We start from the raw sequence: 21,292 nt of genomic DNA on the forward strand, positions 1-21,292 counted from the left end.
AACCGTGCGTGCGGCAGCGTGCGGCGGCGCGGATCTAACCGTGCGTGCGGCGGCGTGCGGCGGCGCGGATCTAACCGTGCGTGCGGCGGCGTGCGGCGGCGCGGATCTAACCGTGCGTGCGCCGTGGATCTAAGAGTGCCGGTGAGGATCTAACCGTCAGAAATAGTTGAAATGTCTCTCTCTGTCTCACTTTCGATTCTATTCTCAGATCTGTTGAATGATGAAGAACACCAAGACGGCGGCCGTGCCGACAGTGGTCATCAATGCCACGAACATTGAAGCCATCGCCTACAACATCGCTTCGACGGCGCAGACCCAGCCTTCAATGTCGGAGCCTGTTGATGTCTCACTTCCGGTGCCGAGAGTGCGAATCGATGCCAAGACGATTGAAGCCATCGTCTACAACCGCGACTGCAAAGCCGCCGATCCAGCCCTCCGCAGATCCGTCGCCGATGAAGTACACCAAGACAGCGGCGGTTCCAACAATGGTCATCGATGCCACGAACATTGAAGCCATCGCCGATAACATCGCTTCAACGGCGGATGGCGCGAGATGACCACCCTCGGCCGCCCGTCGTCCCGGCCTTTCTTGCCCATCGCTGCGCGGCCGTGTTCGACGCCGCAAATTGGGATAAATTATGATAAATTTGTATTTTTCAATTTCCAATTGGGATAAAATTGTTCGAACTACTGCCTCCGTCTCAAAAAAAGCTTCTCCACGTTCTTGATGTGTCCATGTACATCCGTATGTATGATTTGAATTCTATCCCAACTTGATTGGGAAGATATTGATATGTATTTGATCCGGAGGCTGGTACATGCTTTCACTTTTGGGATCCCTTCACTTTTATAAAATGTTCATGCATGCTAAAATTATCGTGCGCATTACTTACCACAAGTAGGAAATTGTATACCAAAATACAGTGCTTAGAGCCACAACAAAATACAGTGGTTAGAGCCATCTACTGAATAACAATTCTATACTAAATCGTCTACCAGAACCACATAACTGCTAGGACAGGGATGACACCTAATAAAACTGCACAGATGAATCTACTTTTCTCCTCTCCCATCACTTTAAGTTCATGTTCTAGATTTTCTACCACTTGATCAAATACGGCAAGATCTGTCTCAACTCTCAACTTCTCCTTGCGAATAAGCTCTGAATTCTTCTTTTCTTCCTCCACAATACGCTTCAGCTTGAATATCATCAGGTTTTTACGGGCCAATTCATCACCTAAATTGGCCACCTTCTCCTCCAAATCCATCCTCTGGCTACACCACTGGGTTGATTCATCTTGGTATGCAATGTACCATGGATCATCGGCTTGCACAGCTAACTGTAACAATAATGGAAAAAAGAACAACTGAAATCACTCCAACAGGCCATGGCGGAACTTCAAATTCAACGGTAGTACAGAGAGCTGAAGCTAGATACCTGCACTTCCGACGAGGTAGGAGAAGTAGAACGTGGCTACGACATGATCGAATCGCCACCCTCGCCGGTGTACCCGCTACGACCAGACATTGAGGACTATTTCGTACCTGCAAACTCCAATAAATTACGGGAACCGAATCGATTAGGGGGCGGGGGAAGCAGAAGCGGAGGTCTTACCAAGCTATACCAATTAGTGCACGGAACAAATCCCGGTCGTCGTGGGCGGCGGATCTGCTTGCGGCGGACTTTCCTGCGGTGGGTACAATGCGTGCGGACGAAAGAAGTGTTGGAGCCATGGTTGACGTGCAGCGCCGCAGTTCGTCCGACGCCGCCGGGGGAAAGAGCCGGCGGCGCGACGAGGCGCCGGCGATGGCTGCTCCGTCCGACGGTGGGGAACGAGCTGCCAGCGGTTCTCCGGTCTAGCTTAAAAATAATTAATTAGCGAACTTGTTGCTTCTCTCTATGATATTCTCTAAAGACATATATCAGAGCGGCAATATGTGAGTTTTCCTGAAAAATAGACGACCCCACTGGTCATTGGCTGCGCAGGCCCCACAGAGCGACAATATATGATTTTTCTCTCTAAATAAATAGACGACCCCACTGGTCATTGGCTGCGGCAGCCCCACAGAGCGGCAATATGTGTCTTTTCCTGAAAAATAGACGACCCCACTGGTCATTGGCTGCGCAGGCCTCACAAAGCGGCAATATATGATTTTTTCTCTCTAAATAAATAGACGATCCCACTGGTCATTGGCTGCGGCTGCCCCACAGAGCGGCAATATGTGTCTTTTCCTGAAAAATAGACGACCCCACTGGTCATTGGCTGCGGAGGCCCCACAGAGCGGCAATATATAATTTTCTCTAAATAAATAGATGACCCCACTGGTCATTGGCTGCGGCAGCCCCACAGAGCGGCAATATATGTCTTTTCCAGAAAAATATACGACCCCACTGGTCATTGACTGCGGCAGCCCTATAGAGCGGCCCCATTTGTCATTGGCAGCAACGCGTATAAAATCATGACATAAAACGGCCCACACGTCAGCGATAGATGGATGGCTGCTCCAACGTGTCTCCTGACCCTACCCGTCAGCACGAGACGGTCAGGGAGGAGCTGCCCCTGTGCGGCCCCACCCGGTTAGACTAACGGTCAAGGCCTCTAACCTGACGGCTACCGGCCGTTCCAGCACTTGTGCGTGTTTCAAACTATAGGAGGGGAAAATTGAGGAAAAACTAAGGGACTGGGGAAAACTGAGTACAACTAACGAACCAGGGGCACGAAAATAGAAATCCCTAATTTCAATGATGCACTCCCAAGAAATAAGAGTTGAAGCAAAAGAGAGCATCAAGAAGCAAATTCAAAACACATTTAAGTCTAACCCACTTCCTATGCAAAGGAATCTTGTACACAAATGAATTCATGAAGAACAAAGTGACAAGCATAGGAAGATAAAACAGGAGTAACTTCAAGATTCTCAACATAAAGAGGGGAAACTTAATATTATTAAGATGCCTATAACCATATTTCCCTCTCTCATAATAACTTTCAGTAGCATCATTGATGAAATCCACAATATACCCATCACTTGAAACATTCTTATCATGATTCATATGCATAGAAGTATCATTAATTTTGGCATAAGAAGAGTTCTTCTCATTAATAGTAATTGGAGCAAGATTATTATCAAGAATTTGAACATGGTAAACAAGTTGCATACTAAGGGGATTGTTTTTGGCAATCCAATCATAACTATGACAAGTTTCATAAGGATAGTTATAACCTATATCTTAGCATTCTTTATAATAATCATCAAAGGTCGGAGGCATAGTGTCATCATAAGAAATAGAATAGTTATCTTTCACCGTATGTTCATCTGTGACCATACCATCATTGTTACTAGAAGGAGATGTATCAATCATATAATGATCAGTAGCAAAAGGATTTTCAAACACCTCATCCCCAAGCTTAGAGCTTTCTATGTCATTATGGGAGGAAGCATGGATAGTACTGATAATATGGCAATTATTATCATCATCATTTTCGGAATTAGTTTCCCAGAGATTTGCAATATCAAAAGTAGTGTGCTCCTTCAAATCATGATCACTAATGTAGGTAAAGGGCATAGGAAGATCATTGTATTCAGATTCATTATCATAATAATCATCAGGAGCAACATACTTACGGTTACCTATCGTTATCTCATACACGCGGGGATATGCCGTTACCTCTTTCTCTTTATTCCCCTTCTTCTTCTTCTTCGTTCCCTTCTTCTTCTTCTTCTTCTTCTTCTTCTTCTCTTCCTTCTCTTCTTTTCTTCTTCTTCAGGAGGAAGAGGCTCGAAGGGAGGCTTCTCCACATAACCTAATTTATTTCCAGAAACAATAGAAGAAACTTGGGAGGATTCCTCCTTCTCATTAATAAGTTCAAAACACACAGCGGTCCTATCATATTTTGGCAGGGTGTCATCTTCTAAAATATTTTGTATGTAAGTATTTGTATGGCAATTATCAATGCAATAAGAAAAACACCCATGCAGGACATCATCAATATCAAGATCACTCATATGTAACAAAGAGATTTTTCTTGATAACTCTTCACACCACAAAAATAAAGTAAGTTCATCATGCTGATTAGGAGTAATTTCATCATCACAATACAAATTTGCAGCACTCATGGGGTTCAAATTATCATTAGAGGAGCATTGGAAATTAAAATAACCCACTCTATGGCAAACTTCACAAATAAAAGGATAGAGGGCGCAAACTTTTTTACCAAGATCATCTAGAGCCCTAGACCACTTCCTAGTTTTTTCATTGATATGATGGATACAATATTCATCTTCGATTTGATTAATTCCACAAGGTCTATGTATTCCACAAAAATTAGCATGCTTATAGGAAATAGCATTCTTAGGAGTTTGAGCATGTTTATGGCAATCATTAACAACAATTTCATCCTTCATGCAAGCATCTTTAAAAGGTTCATGATACTTATCAAAATTCTTCTTAGGCAATTCAAAATGAGAGGCAAAAGCTTTATAAAGATTTGCAGCAACTTGAGAGTCAAGACCATAAGTAGCACTCATATTTTGAAATTTACCAGTATCCATAAAAGTTTCAATGCATTCATAATCATAATTTATACCTGACTCTTTACCTTTGTTGTTCTCCCATCCTTCAGCGTTCTCCTCAATCCGATCAAGAAGATCCCACCTAGCTTCAACCTCCTTGCCTGTGAAAGATCCCTCCGAACAGGCATCTAGATAGTCCTTGTGATGTCCTGAAAGCCTTGCATAAAAATTATTAATAATAACATTACGGGGGAGCTCATGAATGGGACATTTGAGCATTAGTGACTTCAATCTCCCCCATGCTTGAGAAATACTCTCTCCATCACGAGGATAAAAGTTATAAATGTAATTTCTATCAATATGCACTTCATGAGGAGGATAAAATTTAGAATAAAAGAGAGATGCAATTTCCTCCCAACCAAGAGAATGCCTATTCTTCAGCAATTTATACCAATGCGCCGCTTTACCAGACATCGAAATAGAGAATAGTTTCTTCCTCACTTCATCCATAGAGATACCTGCACACTTGAATAACCCGCATAATTCATGCAAAAACATTAAATGATCTCCAGGGTGGACAGTTCCATCCCCTTCATAACGGTTATCCATAACACGTTCAATAATTTTCATGGGTATCTTGAAAGGAATACTTTCAGTAGGTGGATTTAAAATATCACAAGCATCATTAGAGTTATCGCATAAAGTATTATCAGAGAAAAATATTTCTTCCAAAGCTGAGGAGCAAAAAAGATTATTATTATATAAACTAGCCTACCCAAGCTTAGACTTCTCCATAGCATTAGCAGTAATTGCGTTCATACTAATAACATTGCTACTAGCATGCAAATAAGGTTCCATAGGTTTTTTAATTTTCGCATCAAATAATTCATGTCTTAACTTAGGAAATAGAATAAGAAGCTCATTGTTGTCCATTATGCCTAACTAGTGTAAACAAGAAACAAAAAGATGCAATTGCAGGATCTAAAGGAAATAGCTTCGAGTACTTACAACGGGCGCCGGAAAATAGCTTAGTAGCCGAGATCCGGAGTGTGAGTACCTTTTACCTTTCCTCCCCGGCAACGGCGCCAGAAAATAGCTTGATGTCTACGCTCGCTTCTATTCTTGTAGACAGTGTTGGGCCTCCAAGAGCAGAGGTTTGTAGAACAGCAGCAAGTTTCCCTTAAGTGGATCACCCAAGGTTTATCGAACTCAGGGAGGAAGAGGTCAAAGATATCCCTCTCAAGCAACCCTGCGATCACAATGCAAGAAGTCTCTTGTGTCCCCAACACACCCAATACACTTGTCAGATGTATAGGTGCACTAGTTCGGCGAAGAGATAGTGAGATGCAAATGATATGGATGAATATGAGTAGCAATAGCAATCTGAATGAAATATGGCAGCGAGTAAACATGCAACGGAACACTAAACAAACGGAGATTCGATGTTTGGAAACAAGGCCTAGGGATCCTACTTTCACTAGTGGACACTCTCAATATTGATCACATAATAAAACCACTCTACACTCTCTTGTTGGATGATGAACACCGCTATTTGTGTAGGGCTACAAGAGCACCTCAATGCCGGAGTTAACAAGCTCCACAACATTCGATATTCATATTTAAATAACCTTAGAGTGCATGATAGATCAACACAATTATACCGAGTACTAACATAGCATGCACACTGTCACCGACAAGCTATGAAAGGGGGAATAGATCACATTAATACCATCATAGTAATAGTTAACTTCATAATCTACAAGAGATCACAATCATAGCATATACCAAGTACTTCATGATGCACACACTGTCAACATTACATCATGGAGGAGGGATAGACTACTTTAATAACATCACTAGAGTAGCACATAGATGATATTCAACTAGATCACAAAGAGAGAGAGATGAACCACATAGCTACAGCGGAGCCCTCAGCCCCAGGGGTGAATTACTCCCTCCTCATCATGGATACAGAGATGGCGGTGAAGATGGCGGTGGAGATGGCTTCCGGGGGCAATTCCCCGTCCCGGCAGGGTGCCGGAATAGAGACTTCTGTCCCCCGAATTGGAGTTTCGCGATGGCGGCGGCTCTGGAAGGTTTTCTCGGGTTTTGTCAATCAGTGTCGATGTTTTAGGTCAGGAGGCTTTAAATAGGCGAAGAGGCGGAGTCGGAGGGGCCACGGGGCCACCTCACACTAGGGGGGCGCGCCCCCCCGGGCCGCGCCGCCGCCACGTGTGGGGCCCCCAGGGCGCCCCTCTGGTCCTCCTTTGACTTTCTGGAGGCTCCCGGGAAATATAAGATGTTGGGCGTTGATTTCGTCCGATTCCGAGAATATTTCCTTTGTAGGATTTCTGAAACCAAAAACAGCAGAAAACAGCAACTGGCACTTCGGCATCTTGTCAATAGGTTAGTTCCGGAAAACGCATAAAAACGATATAAAGTGTGAACAAAACATGTAGGTATTGTCATAGAACAAGCATGGAACATCAGAAATTATAGATACGTTGGAGACGTATCAGGGGGGACTTGGGAGGCAAGTCTATCCGCCACCTCTCTCCCTCCTCCTTCTTCCTGCGCAAGCTTGGCGAAGCCCTACAGGAATTTCTTCTCCACCCCCACCACCATGCCACCGTGCTACTGGGATTCCGAGGGGATCTACTCTGCCACTGCCCGCTGGAACGGGGAGAGGAAGGACGTCATCGACACCGTATGTGTGACCGAGTACGGAGGTGCTGTCGAATTGCAGCACTCGAAGGATCGTCTACATCAACCACGAGATCTGATCTTGTTAAGGCTTTGGATCTACGAGGGTTAGTTTCTCATCTATCTCGTTGCTCTGATCTCATAGATTAGATCTTGGATTTTCCATATATTGGATCTTGGTTTTATTCGTCTTTGCGGTAGAATTTTTTTGTTTTCTATGCAACGAACCCTACAGTGGTGTCAACGTCGTGTCTATGCATAGATCTTTTAAACGAGTATAACACAATGGTTTTGTGGGCGTTGATGCTTTTGTTGTCGCTTGCTTTTCGTCTACTTTGCATCTTGTGGGATGGGGGGATGAAGCGGCCCGGGCTAACCTTACATGACCGCGCTCATGAGACTTGCTCCACGCTTGACATGCAACTTGTATTGCATAAGTGGCTCAGCGGGTGTCTGTTTATCTCACCATAGTTAAGATCCAATTTACAATCTGCACTTGACAACACTTGTATCAGCGTTGTAGTTCTTGTTCGTAGGTAAGATCGGATCCCCGTAAAACATGCAAAGAAAATTAGAGGCGTCTAACTTGTTTTTGCAGGGGCATGTGATGAGATATGGTCATTATGTGATTATGTTTATATTTGATGTAAGATATGATCCTTATTGTAATGTGGCAACCGACAAGAGCCTAATGGTTTTCTTTATTGTTTCATGACCTACGTGTCAATCACCATGTAATAGCTTTATTTCATTGCTATGAGTTAGTAGTTGTAATAGTTGCTATGGATGGTGGACAACCGTGAAGCAGTGCCATGGACCTTGGCGCAATGCTGGTGATGATGGAGATCATGCTCGTGTTCTTTGGAGATGGAGATCAAAGGAACACGAAGAAAAGGCCATATCATATTACATTATCCATGCATGTGATGTTTATCCTTTTATGCATCTTATTCTTCTTAGATCGCGACGGTAGCATTATAAGATGCATGATCCCTCACATTAATATCAAGATAATAAAGTGTTCTCCCCTCGTATGCACCATTACAAAAATTCGTCGTTTTTAAGCATCTCGTGATGATTGGATGTGGTAGATTCTACATTCACATACAACGGGTGTAAGTCATGTTGCACACGCGGAAATACTTGGGTTTGCTTGACGAGCCTAGCATGTAAAGACATGGCCTCAGAACACAGGAAACTGAAAGGTTGAACATGAGTCATATGGATGATATGATCAACATATTGATATTCACCATTGAAGCTACATCATCTCACGTGATGATCGGACTTGGTGTAGTGAATATGGATCGTGTGCCACTAAACAACTATGAGGGATGTTGTATTAAGTGGGAGTTCTTTAGTAATTTGATCAAAACTTGAACTAATTGTCCTGAACATTGTCTGTTATCTACCATGCGCTAGTCTTATAATTGAGATAAAGAAAATTGTTAAATTTGAAAGGAACTTTACGGACTGGTACCGTTTTGTTAAAGAATCAAGAAATGATTAAGTCCTATTGCAAACTTTTGGTAAACCTCAAATTGCTAAGAGCAATGTTTTCAATTAGTATCTAAAATTATCTTGTCTCCATGTAACTTGATGTTCAAATCCGTTTGAAAAATAAGGAGCTGAAAAGTTAGTTTTCAGAAATAAGCAAGGTGAGAGATATATGAGATATATAAGACATTATTGCAAGATGATAGAATATAATTTAGTGAGAGACTACATAAACTCATAAGTTTTATGGGAATGTACGAAGGTTGAAGACGCTAGGCGTCCCGATCCTCCAACTAGTTGGGCACCAACGATATTCGCATATCCATAAAGTGGTCATCCTTAGTATGCACCGTTGCTAAGACTCGTCGTTTCGAAGCATCACGTGATGATTGGGTGTTATAGATTCTACGTGTGCATACAACAGGTGCAAGCCAGATTTACACATGCGAATACTGAGGTTAAACTTGATGAGCCTAGCATGTACAGACATGGTCTCAAAACACTCATGAAGTTGTCATGATTTGATGGATAAAATTATGAGTAAAATTGTTCATCACATTAAAAGCTAGGTTACTAATAGTGAAATCCAGAACACTTGTCATGTGATGACAAACTTCAAAGTACGAACCTCAGGGTTATTGATATTTGACCAACAGGCCTAGAAGTTATTGATGTTGAATGTTTTCTGAAATAAGAGGAAAATCGAAAGAGAAACTACAAAATATTTTGGCAGAAAGAAAGAAAATACTAGAAAGTCTAGCTCAGGTGTATATAGATGATATACATGTTATGAATGTATTCTTTGATTCGTCACACAATGGAATTCTTGGGTATTTGTACCATATTGGTTGGTATGAGATGTCATACAACACAACGCAATACAAGAATACAATGGCCTAAAGTAACTGACAAGGAATGTGGTAATAATGCACGTATGGAACAAAAGTAAAGTGTTATTATGTTCATCATTGGCATTCTACCTAACCCTTCAAATTTATAATAAAGAACTTAACAATTTTTATTTTGCTATGGTCAAATGAAAATAATGAGTTGTTCAAATTATGACCATACTCCATGTACGATGGATAAGTTATTATAAATCTTTATGGTAAAACACACATGCATAACACTGACGCTAAAATGCCATAAGGCAAATGATGTGAATTCCACTTATTTGTGGAACTGCCGAGGTCATGTTAGAAAGGAACGCATGAAGAAACTCCGTGCAAATGGATTTTTGTAGTCATTCAATTTTTTTGTATCGTTTGGCACTTGCAAACCTTTTCTAAAAGAGAATGACTGAAAACATCGTTCATAGGCCAAGAGTAGAACGGGCAACTAACTTAGTGGAAACATACATGATGATGTATGTGGTTCATTGGGCATAGCTGTGTGCGGAAGATTCTTCCACTTCATGAAAACCTCCAACAATGAATTGAGTGTATATATATAGATATATTTATTCGGTGAGGAAGAAGTTTGAAACATTTGAATAGATTCTAATAAATTTCAGCATGAAGTGGAAATCATCGTAATAGAAAAGTCAAATATCTATGATTGGATCATGGTGGAAATATTTGAATTACGAGTTTTAGCGAACATCTAAGAGAGTTACGAAATTGTTCCACAACTCACATTTCTTGAAACACCATAGTTATGATGGAGTATTCGAAAGACGTATCCAAACCTTGTTGGATTAATGATGATATAAAATAAAAATAATGTCATTATATTTTGTGGATTATGATTTAGAGACTACCGCTTTTCCACTAAATAGAGTGTTATCATAATCCATTGAAATGTCACCATATGAGTTATGGCATGGGTATAAACCATGATAGTCCTTTCTTAAATTTTGGTATTCATAGCATAAGTAAATGGGTTTACAACCAAAATCGGATGAATGTCTTTGTTGGTTGTCCCAAAGAACAAATTGGGAATTCTTTCCACTATGAAGTCAAAGACAAAAGTGTTTGTCGGTGTTTCTTGCTTATTTCCAAGAAATTGTTTCTAGCGAAGTATTTGAGTGGGAGGACAATGGAACTTGATAAGGTTGATGAACCTGAGCATGATGATCAGAGTAGCGCAACATCAGAAATGGTTCCGGAAGCGGCCACGATGATCATGGCTCCCATGTCTACAAAGTGTTATAGTCATGGAAATTGAAATACCTATTGAACCTTGTAGGTATGGTTTACTTTGTGATCAAATAAATAATTTGTGGACAAATGATTGATTTTGAACAATGATAAACAAACTACATACAAAGAAGCTCTGATGGGCCCTGACTCTGTTAAAATGGCTAAGAGCCATGAAATCTAAGATAGTATCTAATAGACTTGGATATAATATCCTTAAAGAAGCTCGACTTGTTGAAAGAAAGTTTTTGACAAAGTTTAAAGAGTTGACTACGATAAGATTAGATCTTCCGTAGCGATGCTTATAGTCTATGCAGATTATTCTAATAATCGCTAGATATTTCTTTTATGAGATATGTTACTAGGATGGCAGAAATACATTCCTTACCAGAAGTGTGTATTAAGGATGTATACAAGATACAACCAAGAGTTTTGCTAGTCTGTGGAATACTAGATAGGTATACAAACTTCATCAGAAACGATGAAGATGCTTGCATTTGCAAGAAATTAAGTGAGAGCGCTAAGACATAGTTATAGTATTATATGTGGATGACATATCATTGATTATAAATTATGTAATTATGTACTTGATGTGATTAAAAGTTTTCATTGAGAATTAACTTCAATGAAAGGATATGGACTAAGAACATATTTAGCGTCAAGATCTATGAAGATAGATCGAAGCGCACAATAAGTTTAAGTCAAAGTACATAGAATAAGTATTGAAGTAGTTCAATATGAAAACGTAAAGAAGGTGTTCTTTTCTATGTGGAAGTTTAACAAAACTTGAGTGTATTTGACACTCAATGAGTAAAAATACATGAGTGATTTTAGATCATGAATAATATGCACACAATCAGATATCCTGTGCTCTAAAGTGTTACGAGCATATACTAGAATGATTCATGTGATGATCATTGGACAACAATAAGAATATCCATGAGTGATTTAGAAGAACTAAGGATATATATAGTTTTGTATGGGGTAATGACAAGCAAATCGCTGTAAGGTGTTGCACCGATATTATTTTGGTCACATATAAAAATGAATTTCAAATCTCAATTAGGCTAGGTAGCACAATGGGCTAGAAGAAGTCTATGCTAGATTTAGATGAGCTCTAAATTTTGTGACAGATTCTACAAACGAAGGCAGAGTATGTCATTATTTTGACAATGACCGAGGGTGTTTTGAGTCGAGGAGTTCTTTGAGAACTTGGTGTAGTTCCGGTAGTGTCAGAACTATGGAGCTATATTGTGTGTGGCAATATTGGTAAAATATTTCAGACCGCGGAATTAAGGTTCCACCAGAAGACAAAACATATACGATTAATGTCAACTCATTTTGAAAAATGAGTGATGCATGGAGACGCAAATGAATTAAAAAATACATACGTTTCTGAGCATGTCAGATTCGTTGACTGAAACCTCTCCCATGAGCAAACATGATAAGCATCAGAAGGCTATGGTGTTAAATCTTTACAAATGCAAACTAGATTATTGACTCTAGTGCAAGTGGGAGACTGTTGGAGATATGCTCGAGAAGCAATAATAAAGTAGTTATTGTTATATCTTAGTGTTCATGATAAATATTTACATCACATGCTATAATTATATTAAGTGGAAACATTGATACATGTGTGTTGTGTAAACAACCAGAGTCCCTAGTAAGCCTCTCGTTTAATTAGCTTGTTGATTAATAGATGATCATAGTTTCCTGATCATGAACATTGGGTGTTATTAATAACATGATCATTACATTAGGAGAATGATGTGGACACACACCCATAGTAAGCATAGCATAAGATCAAGTCATTAAGTTTATTTTGCTACAAGCTTTCAATACATAGTAACATAATCCTTCGACCATGAGATTGTGTAAATCACTTACACCGGATGGATGCTTTGATTACATCAAACGCCACTTCGTGAATGGGTGATTATAAAGATGAGATTAAGTGTTCTGAAACTATGAGTTGAAGCTCATGGATCAAGAGTGGGATTTGTCCATCCTAATGACGGATAGATATACTCTGGACCCTCTCGGTGGAATGTCATTTAATTAGCTAGCAAGCATGTGACTAGGTCACAAGGGATGATATACAACGGTATGAGTAAGTGTACTTATCGATAACGAGGTTGAAATAGGTATAGAGATACCGATGATCGAACATCGGATAAGTAAAGTATCTCGCAACAAAGGGAATCAGTATCGTATGTTAATGGTTCATTCGATCACGAAGTCATCGTTGAATATGTGGGAGCCATTATGGATCTCCGGGTCTCGCTATTGGTTATTGATCGGAGAGGTGTCTCGATCATGTCCGCATAGTTCATGAACCGTATGGTGACACACTTAAGGTTCGATGTCGTATAGTAGATATGAAATATGAGTTGGAGACCGAATGTTGTTCGAAGTCTCGAATTGAATCCAAGACATCACAAGGAGGTTTAGAATGGTCAGGAGAATAAGATTCATATAAGGAAAGTTGATTTTAGGGTTCCAGAAAAGTTCAGAATTTTTCCGGTATCGTACCAGGAATCTTCTAGAAGGTTCTAGGGGTCCCACGGTGGGCCCACCTATCTCGGAGGGACCACATGAGCTAAATGGTGGTGCACCATGCCCACATGGGCTGGGGATGCAGCCCACCATGGCCCATGCGCCCCCCCTAAAGGGACAAAGCCAAAACCTCAGCCTCGGGGAGAACTACTCCCTCCTCATCATGGGAGTCAGCAACAACGATGAAGATGGCGATGGAGTCGATGGAGATGACTCCAGGGGCAATTCCCCGTCCCGGCAAGGTGCCGGAACAGAGATTTCTGTCCCCCGAAACTTGTCTTCGATGGCGGCGGAGCTACGAAAATTTTCGTGGATGGAGGCTGATTGATTTAGGGTTTTCGCGTCGGGAGCAATATATAGGCGAAAGGGCGATGTCGGCCCGGGGGCCCCACACCATGCCTAGGCGCGGCCAGGGGCGCGCCTAGGGGTAGTGCGGCCGCCTCCCGGCTCTTTTCCGTCTCCCCTTTGGACTCCATCTTCGTAACAGAAAAATAGGAACTTTGGCTTTTGTTTCGTCCAATTTCGAGAATATTTCCAGAACAACTTTTCTGAAATACAAAAACAGCACTGACACTGTGGCATCTTGTTAATAGGTTAGTTCCCAAAAATGCATAAAAATGCCACGAAGTGCAAACAAAACATATATCAATTGGTGCAAAAACAAGCATGAAACATCAAAAGTTATAGATACGTTTGCAACGTATCAGCCGACGACTAGCAATGGTCAGGGCAGACGTAGGTCTTGGCGCTTGAGCTGTTGTGCTTATAGATGTTCATCTTCAGGCTGAAAGCCTTGATCTTGAACTCCAACACATCGTCACGCTTCAGGTCGTACTTGGATACGACCACCAACCAGTTCCTACCCACTCCCAAGTACTTACAGTGGAGAAATCCGGTGCTGTAGACGTCGATGATGACCCAGGAGCCCACGAGGAAGCTCCCGGAGTCCTGGACGAAAGTGGTCGCGACAGGGGCACCGGCGGAAAAATCCCCACCAGCTCAGCAAGGGTTGGCCCAATGACCTCCCGGCGGCCGCACTCGAGGTCCCAGCCTCCGATGAGGTTGTCGTTTGCGTGCCCGCCAAATGGTCGGCAACAGAGCTCTCGGAGCCTTCGCCAAATCGAAGTCGCTTGCCATGCCTAGCGTTTGGATCTAGTTCGTTGCTCAATGCTCTTGCGCCGACTGATTGAGCACATCGAGGGGCTTCCACGATGGAGGTGAGGGTGGAGGAATGCCAGCCATGGCGGGCGGAGGTGAGTGAGTGGTTTTTGAGCGGTGAAGGGAGTAGAGTGGGGAGTTAACACGGAACGTCCCATCTCCCGTGCTTTCCAAAGGGTGTAGATGAGAGGGCACGTTACGCTCGTCAGAGCTTGCACATGCGACAATGACCGAATCGAGCGTGCTAGCGGACCAACATTTAGACTGCTTTAAAACTCCCGCGGTGCAAGGAAAATGATACGAGCATGCCTACCAAATGGGCCGAATCTTCTCCACGCGTGCATGAAAGTACTTCGCGAGCAACCAAATTCGCTCCTAGGAAATCCTTTTCCTGGATATGAAATCTCATCCATGGAATTGGGTATCAGCTAGCCAATGCTCAAGCAGTGCGGCCTTCTATCCGAGCAGAATCACAGAAAAATAACTGACGGCGTCAAATTAGAGAGGTCCATACGGCGTGCGCGGCACCCACTTTTGAAGCATCCATTCCTCGGGGCCCACTTGATGGCCGGCACGTCGGATAGTAGTGCTGACGACGCCAAACAATTGAATCGTGCTCCCGCCAGGACGGCCGCTCGGGAGTAAACTACCCGAGTCAAAGTACAGTACTATACGCTCTTCAGCTGGAAGATGGTTACAGCAATGGGAAATTCATTTCCCCCAGTAAAACTCTCACGCTTCAGAGAAGTGAGCGCGACAGTTTGTGGAACAATTCATTGACAGGAATCGGCACGGTTTCCACGTCCCAAATGATCATAAAGCCGAGTGCATTTTCAGATGAATTCCCATGTCCCAAATGGTCCTACCTCGGTCGGCCGTCCCCAGTGGTTGCGACTTCAGAGTCAGGCTAGAAAAACACTACTGACGAATTTTTAGACTTCGCAGTTCCGCATAGTGAGTTAGATACTCTAATGCTCGGTAGCTCGGTCGTGTCCATCACAGAGATTTCACAACTATTCCCAGTTAGCTCAGTAATGTCCATCAAACCTTTGATTACATCCATCGCAACCCCTCAGCTGTCCTAACACTCCTAAGTCCAGCCTACCGCATCATCAGTGCTTACCGACACCCAACGCACTGAGATCCAACTATCCGTCGCAGTCTGGATGACAGTTGGGCAGAAGAAACGAAAACGATCTCACCAGGCAAACATCCACAAGCCCGAAGAGAAAGAAGGGAAAAAAAGCTAGCAAGCTCGGTCGATTTCATTTATGACTATTATCACCATATGCCACCAACAGCTCTGGATAACGATCCATCGCAATCTGGATGATGATCCAACAGTGCAAACATTCACAAACTTGAAGTAAAATAAAATAAAATGCAAGCTCGCTCCATTTTATAAATCGCATATAAGCGCGGACACGACACAATACAATATCAGAGTATTTATTATCACCACAGGACACCAATAGGCCGCCCTTGATTATATAATATATTTTCTTTAAATGAAGGTTATATGAGTATCTTGTAGGCATTAACTTGCACCCACAGCATCACCAAGCATGCCTCCTGTTCATGGGCCTTTTATTCACCGCATCCCAATACTAGTATGCCTGCTTGTATGACTGCCAAGGGGGCCAGCTGCTTACTTGCCTCCAGACCTGGTTGCAGTCCTGGCAGGACCGGCTTGTCGCAGAAGCTGCTTGTAGACATGCCATGTTATTAGAACACACAGCGATATAGGATAGGCACCGTGTGGACATGCCATGTTATTAGAATATGCGGCTAGATAGGATAGGCACGCCGAAGCTGGGGATGGCAAAGGTTACCTGGAAGTACGACTCCAGCTTCTGCCTAAGGATAGCATGCTCCCTCTTCACTTTCTGGAAAGATTTCCTGCAGCTGTATAACAGACATAGAAGAGTATGTGTTAGTGAGAAACTGATTATATTATGTTCAAGATAAAGACCACGTATCAACATGTTAACCAGGTAAGCAAAAGGAAGAGAGAGATAGATACCCTTCAGCATTTTCTTGTCCGCAGCTATTCCTGAATGATGTGCACTCATTGTTCATCTTAGAAGCGCCAATGCTGTGACAAGTGGTATTATGTTAAGTCCAAAGTACTTCAGTTGGAATGGTCGCACGTGATGAGTAATGCACGAATAAAAACAGAAGTCTCTGCATTAGCAGATCTTTGTAAAAAATCTATTTTATACATTCATCGAGCTTCTAATGCTGTAATGCATTAGCAGGGTACTAAACAGAGGTACTTCAAGTAGAACCGAAGCGTAGAAGCATCCCCAAGCAAACAATATAAGTACACTAACTGTAAGGCATTGTGTTTCAAGAACTGAGGACACAAAAAATACAGTGTTCAGGCACACCAGACATCTAGAAGCAATCTAGAATCCTACAGGAGCTTTCTGCTGGCCCATAAAGAAAAAATAGTCGACGACTCATTTTTCCTATCCATAAATGTGTTGTGAGCTTACAATACTGCATCTAGTCAAAGGTTCAGATTAGGTTCACTGCAAACATACGGAAGATAACGTGAAACTAAAAAGTTCTCATCTTTCACCCATGAAACCGACCTTGGACATGTGTGGCTGTCCTTAAACAGGCGAGGACTTTCTAATCCAAGTTGGGCAGTTTGTTGGGAAAAGAAAGGAGGTTTTTCCCTCCCCAGCAGAATAGGTAATCAATACTAGGCAAGAACTTGCCTAAAAGGGCAACAAAATTAAAGCCTGAGTCAATCACCACCACTTTCTGTCACATAGGCGTGCAATTTCTAATCATCTATTGCCTACAATAGATATTCAAAAGCAACTGTTCGGGCGTACCTAAAACAGCTTCCTTTTAGTTGCTGCATGTGTGCATCCCATCTATTGAAATCTCCCGGATACTTCTCCCTGCAGTGTTATTATTAGATATAATACTTACCGACATCAATACAGCTGAATGTGCAATTGAATACCAAGTTTATAAAATTGCCATTGCTTACATAGCTTGCTCAATATTTGCCACTAGTCTGGCCGAGTCCTTGAAGAACAAGGAAACCACTTCTTCTGCAAAATTAGGACTAGCTTCATCCTGCAAGTCCTCGACCTGACAAAATTGTTCATCCAAATACCCCTGTTATCAGAATGCTTAGCTAAGTCAGCAAATATTCATACGAACAGATATTAAAATAAGTTAAGTAGCAGAAAAATGAGAGTTATAAAATGGTAAAACAATGTATATCTTAATTCTTAAAGCATTGCTGCACATAAAAGTATGTTTGGAGCTTGTGTTCTACATGGTAAAAAACTTATTCAATGTTTTGTGCTTCATTCAAATTCCTCTAAGGTGTGTCAAAGTTTGTATCCAGAGGTGCCAAGTGAAAATCTTGTTTTGGCCCCTAAAAGTACATGACTTATATTATTGGCTCAACTACAATGCTCAAGGTTTGAGATGAACAGAGCACACGCCTGATCAAAGAGGCTTCTTTTCAAGGATGCTGCTTGGCGTCGCAAATTAGCATACTCCATTTATGAGTATTGAATGATGGGAAAAGAGGGAAGGCGGAGGCTTTAAAGGTGGGAGACAAGCACAAAATGCATATGCAACTGCCGGATCACTTCTGTTGTACAGAGCTGAATATGAGGTTGTTTATATAGCACCGGAGGTTGTCACTATTCGTCCACCAACATAAGTGGAAGCGAAGATATTTTAAAATTCTGACGCAAAGCTTATCATCTCACATACAAATGATTTTGTTGCCAACGTGTGCAAAAGACGTTTTTGAAAATGACCTGAACAGCTATAGACTGTGATGCTCCACAAAATGCATTTTGTGTGCCCCTGGTGTGCAAAAATTAATTATTCGATCCAAAAAGATGCATGTTTTTTACTTGGCACATCATAATCTATACAAATCTGACATCTAATAACCTAAAGGAGATATCTAATTAATCTTCACAAGAAGGTTAAAAGGTCAGGTACGTAATCTGATATAGGTCTTCATGTGACAACTTCCGATAGGTCCTAAATTCCTAACAGCTCTCTCAAGCCTTGATGCCATGAAACTGAAATTTTGAGAAGAACCAAACCAACCAATGTCCATTCATTGAGGGAAAGACAAAACATCATTCTCTTTTCATGGCGAGTAACATTTAGACGAGTTCATGTATACATGCCTAATTCTGGAATACTAGAGTTCACAAAATCAAGACAATGAACAAAAAAGAATATTATTTCAGCAGATATAATGTTTCAGATGGTGGCTCATTCTTACAGGAAACGAACATGTGTCAACTGTCAAGTATGGATATATGAATTGTTCTAATACAGGAGATTTTCTAGAGCGACACGTCGGATATAAGAGGAGGGTACAACACGACTAGTGTTAGTGCATCTCAATGTTCAAGCATAATGTGGTGATAAAACCATCGAGAACGACAGAGAATTCGAATAGGTCTAAGATATGCCTACTTTGTGCACAGCCAAAAGAAAGCTGGCGAAAGAAAACGATTTCAATAGCTCATTCTAACAGTTACAGAGCAAGACTCTCTCAAATCACTGGACCACGTGGCACAATGCTTTGCCAAAAGGAGCTAAAATAGATTCATTCAGTGCTTGGTCCAATGAGTGATCTTCACCGCCCTTCAATGAGCATCACATCTTGATAAGAGAATCTGACGTGGAATGAAATAACAAAAAAAGAATCCTATTGATCGGAAAATAGAACTAAAAAGAGAGAACATTCCATGCAGACTGAACTCCCATAGCACTTGGTCATAAAACGGGAGTATGAGAGATGAGTTACATGCAGTTGCTACCTTCCCTGGATGTTGCACGCGTTTATATAAATATCGTACAGCATGATTTCACTATTCATCCTTGCAGCGGCATCACTCTCCCTTTACATACAGAACATTCACATGACAACATCTTCCTAAAAGAGCATGTGAGGCATCAACACGCAATGGACGATAAGACATCTCCTTAGATAAATTGCACAGGCAAATGATAATAAAGTTATGTCTGAAAGCCACATTCAAGAGAGTGTAACTAATACATGGTCCATTTGTTGCATTTGGAAGCAAGACAAGAATGGCATCCAACACATTATAATTCAAATGTAAGTCTGTAACAAAGGTGCTGCAGCCAGTAATATATGACATATAAAGTCATGCTGGCACTTCATGCATGACTTGTACATCAGTTCTTAAGTACTCCCTCCATCCCAAAAGGGATGACGCAGATTTGTCTAAATTTGGATGTATCTATATTTTATACACTAAGACGTGTCTACTTGTGCACCAGCTCTTAAGTTATCTTTATACTGTGTGTAACAGGGTGCATATAAGGTGGTATTTGCTGACAGAAACAATTCGGATAACTGGTACCCAACATTAGAGAGCACACTAAAGTTCTTTCAGCTTTTTAGAATATTAAGTGAAAGGTTTTCCAGGAAGCTAGCATGTCTCAAGAAGTTTTGCACACGTCCTCTCAGAGGCAACGAACACCATAGCTGAGATAGGACCAGCATACTATGATGAGATCCTTTAATCGTGGCGACATAACATACCATGTACATGGCATATATATCTATATCCTCTTGCGTTACTTTGTCTATCAATGGCTTATATCAGTTGAGAAAAAGGATCAGCATGCTATTAAAAGTAACGACAAATGCATCTCCCTAAAATAAATCACAAAGTGCATAACCTTGACAAGACCAACAGTACACTTGAGAAGCTCTAGCTTTGTCTTCAGAAATTTCTATTTAGTAGTGTTTTCAATGTATGCAGATAATCTTTATATGCTTGGTATTCAGATGATTATTCTTTCAATCATTCATCTCCGGTGCGTGGCATACGTAGGACAAGGAAATAGATCCTCATGACTACGCATATCGGATTAGGAATTAATCTGTGTAGCTCCACTAACTTCCCTAGTTGTATTGTATTACCAACAACTCGATCCAAATTCTAAACAATGAAGTACTGTAGTAGAAACTAGAAACACATAATGCACATTTTTCCAGTGACTAGCTCAGCAAAATGCCAAAATCTATTGTACATAATACTTGGATACTAGACGTAAACAAGAAGACACAAGTTGGGCCAATCTCTGTCAAGGGCAGTAGCGGGCAACGCATGTCGCGTGGATACACTACCTCTTTTTAGATACGTCGATTCCGTGCCCACTCTCCCCCCTAGTGACGGCACGCCCTGATCTGATTGGGGCTGGCTGGGCAAAGCCGCGGTGATGCCTACACCCGAGCGAGGATTGGCGGAGCACGCGATTCTTCGACGGGAGCCTAGCGTCCCCAATTCGCCGCGCCAATCCCTGCTCGAATCGGAACAAATCAGCGTGGCTGAACCAGCGCCGTGAACGGCAAAATAATCGCTGGCAGCGCTGGCGCAGTGCGCGCCTCACGAATAGCTGCAGGCGAGATGCGGTGGAGCGGGTGCAGTGGTTGTTACCGGCGGCCGGCGAAGGAGGTCGGAAGGCCGGCTTGACGCCGGCAGCGCTGCGCGGCTTGCGTCCCTGCGGACTAATGGGCCGGGCCGGGTTTTTTTTAGCTGCTGTGATTCACCGTTTATTACGGTGTTAGGGCATGTACAATAGTGTCTTGTCACTCCATGTCATATATAGATAATACTAGTATAGATGCGTCTACAATGATCCGTCTGTATCTATCTTTAGTCATAACCATGTGTGAGTATAAGTTATAG

General features: G+C 41.9%; 1 protein-coding gene across 2 annotated transcripts; it reads right to left on the minus strand.

Moving 5' to 3' along the window:
• Positions 1-15,936: 15,936 nt before the first annotated feature.
• On the minus strand, positions 15,937-19,353 carry LOC127326696 (pseudo histidine-containing phosphotransfer protein 5). 2 transcript variants are annotated; one of them, XM_051353495.2, is made up of 6 exons: positions 18,038-19,353; positions 17,572-17,675; positions 17,411-17,479; positions 16,588-16,659; positions 16,397-16,469; positions 15,937-16,266 (listed from the first exon to the last, which is right to left on the minus strand). In XM_051353495.2, exons 1-6 carry the CDS (start codon positions 18,095-18,097, stop codon positions 16,213-16,215), a joined length of 432 nt encoding a protein of 143 aa, XP_051209455.1. In that variant the 5' UTR covers positions 18,098-19,353; the 3' UTR covers positions 15,937-16,212. The 2 variants fall into 2 exon arrangements, with proteins under 2 accessions (XP_051209455.1, XP_051209451.1); XM_051353491.2 differs by having other exon boundaries at positions 17,572-17,702; positions 18,038-19,349.
• Positions 19,354-21,292: the final 1,939 nt, after the last annotated feature.

The sequence above is a fragment of the Lolium perenne genome, chromosome 1, assembly GCF_019359855.2.
Source record: "Lolium perenne isolate Kyuss_39 chromosome 1, Kyuss_2.0, whole genome shotgun sequence".
Taxonomy (NCBI): Eukaryota; Viridiplantae; Streptophyta; class Magnoliopsida; order Poales; family Poaceae; genus Lolium; species Lolium perenne.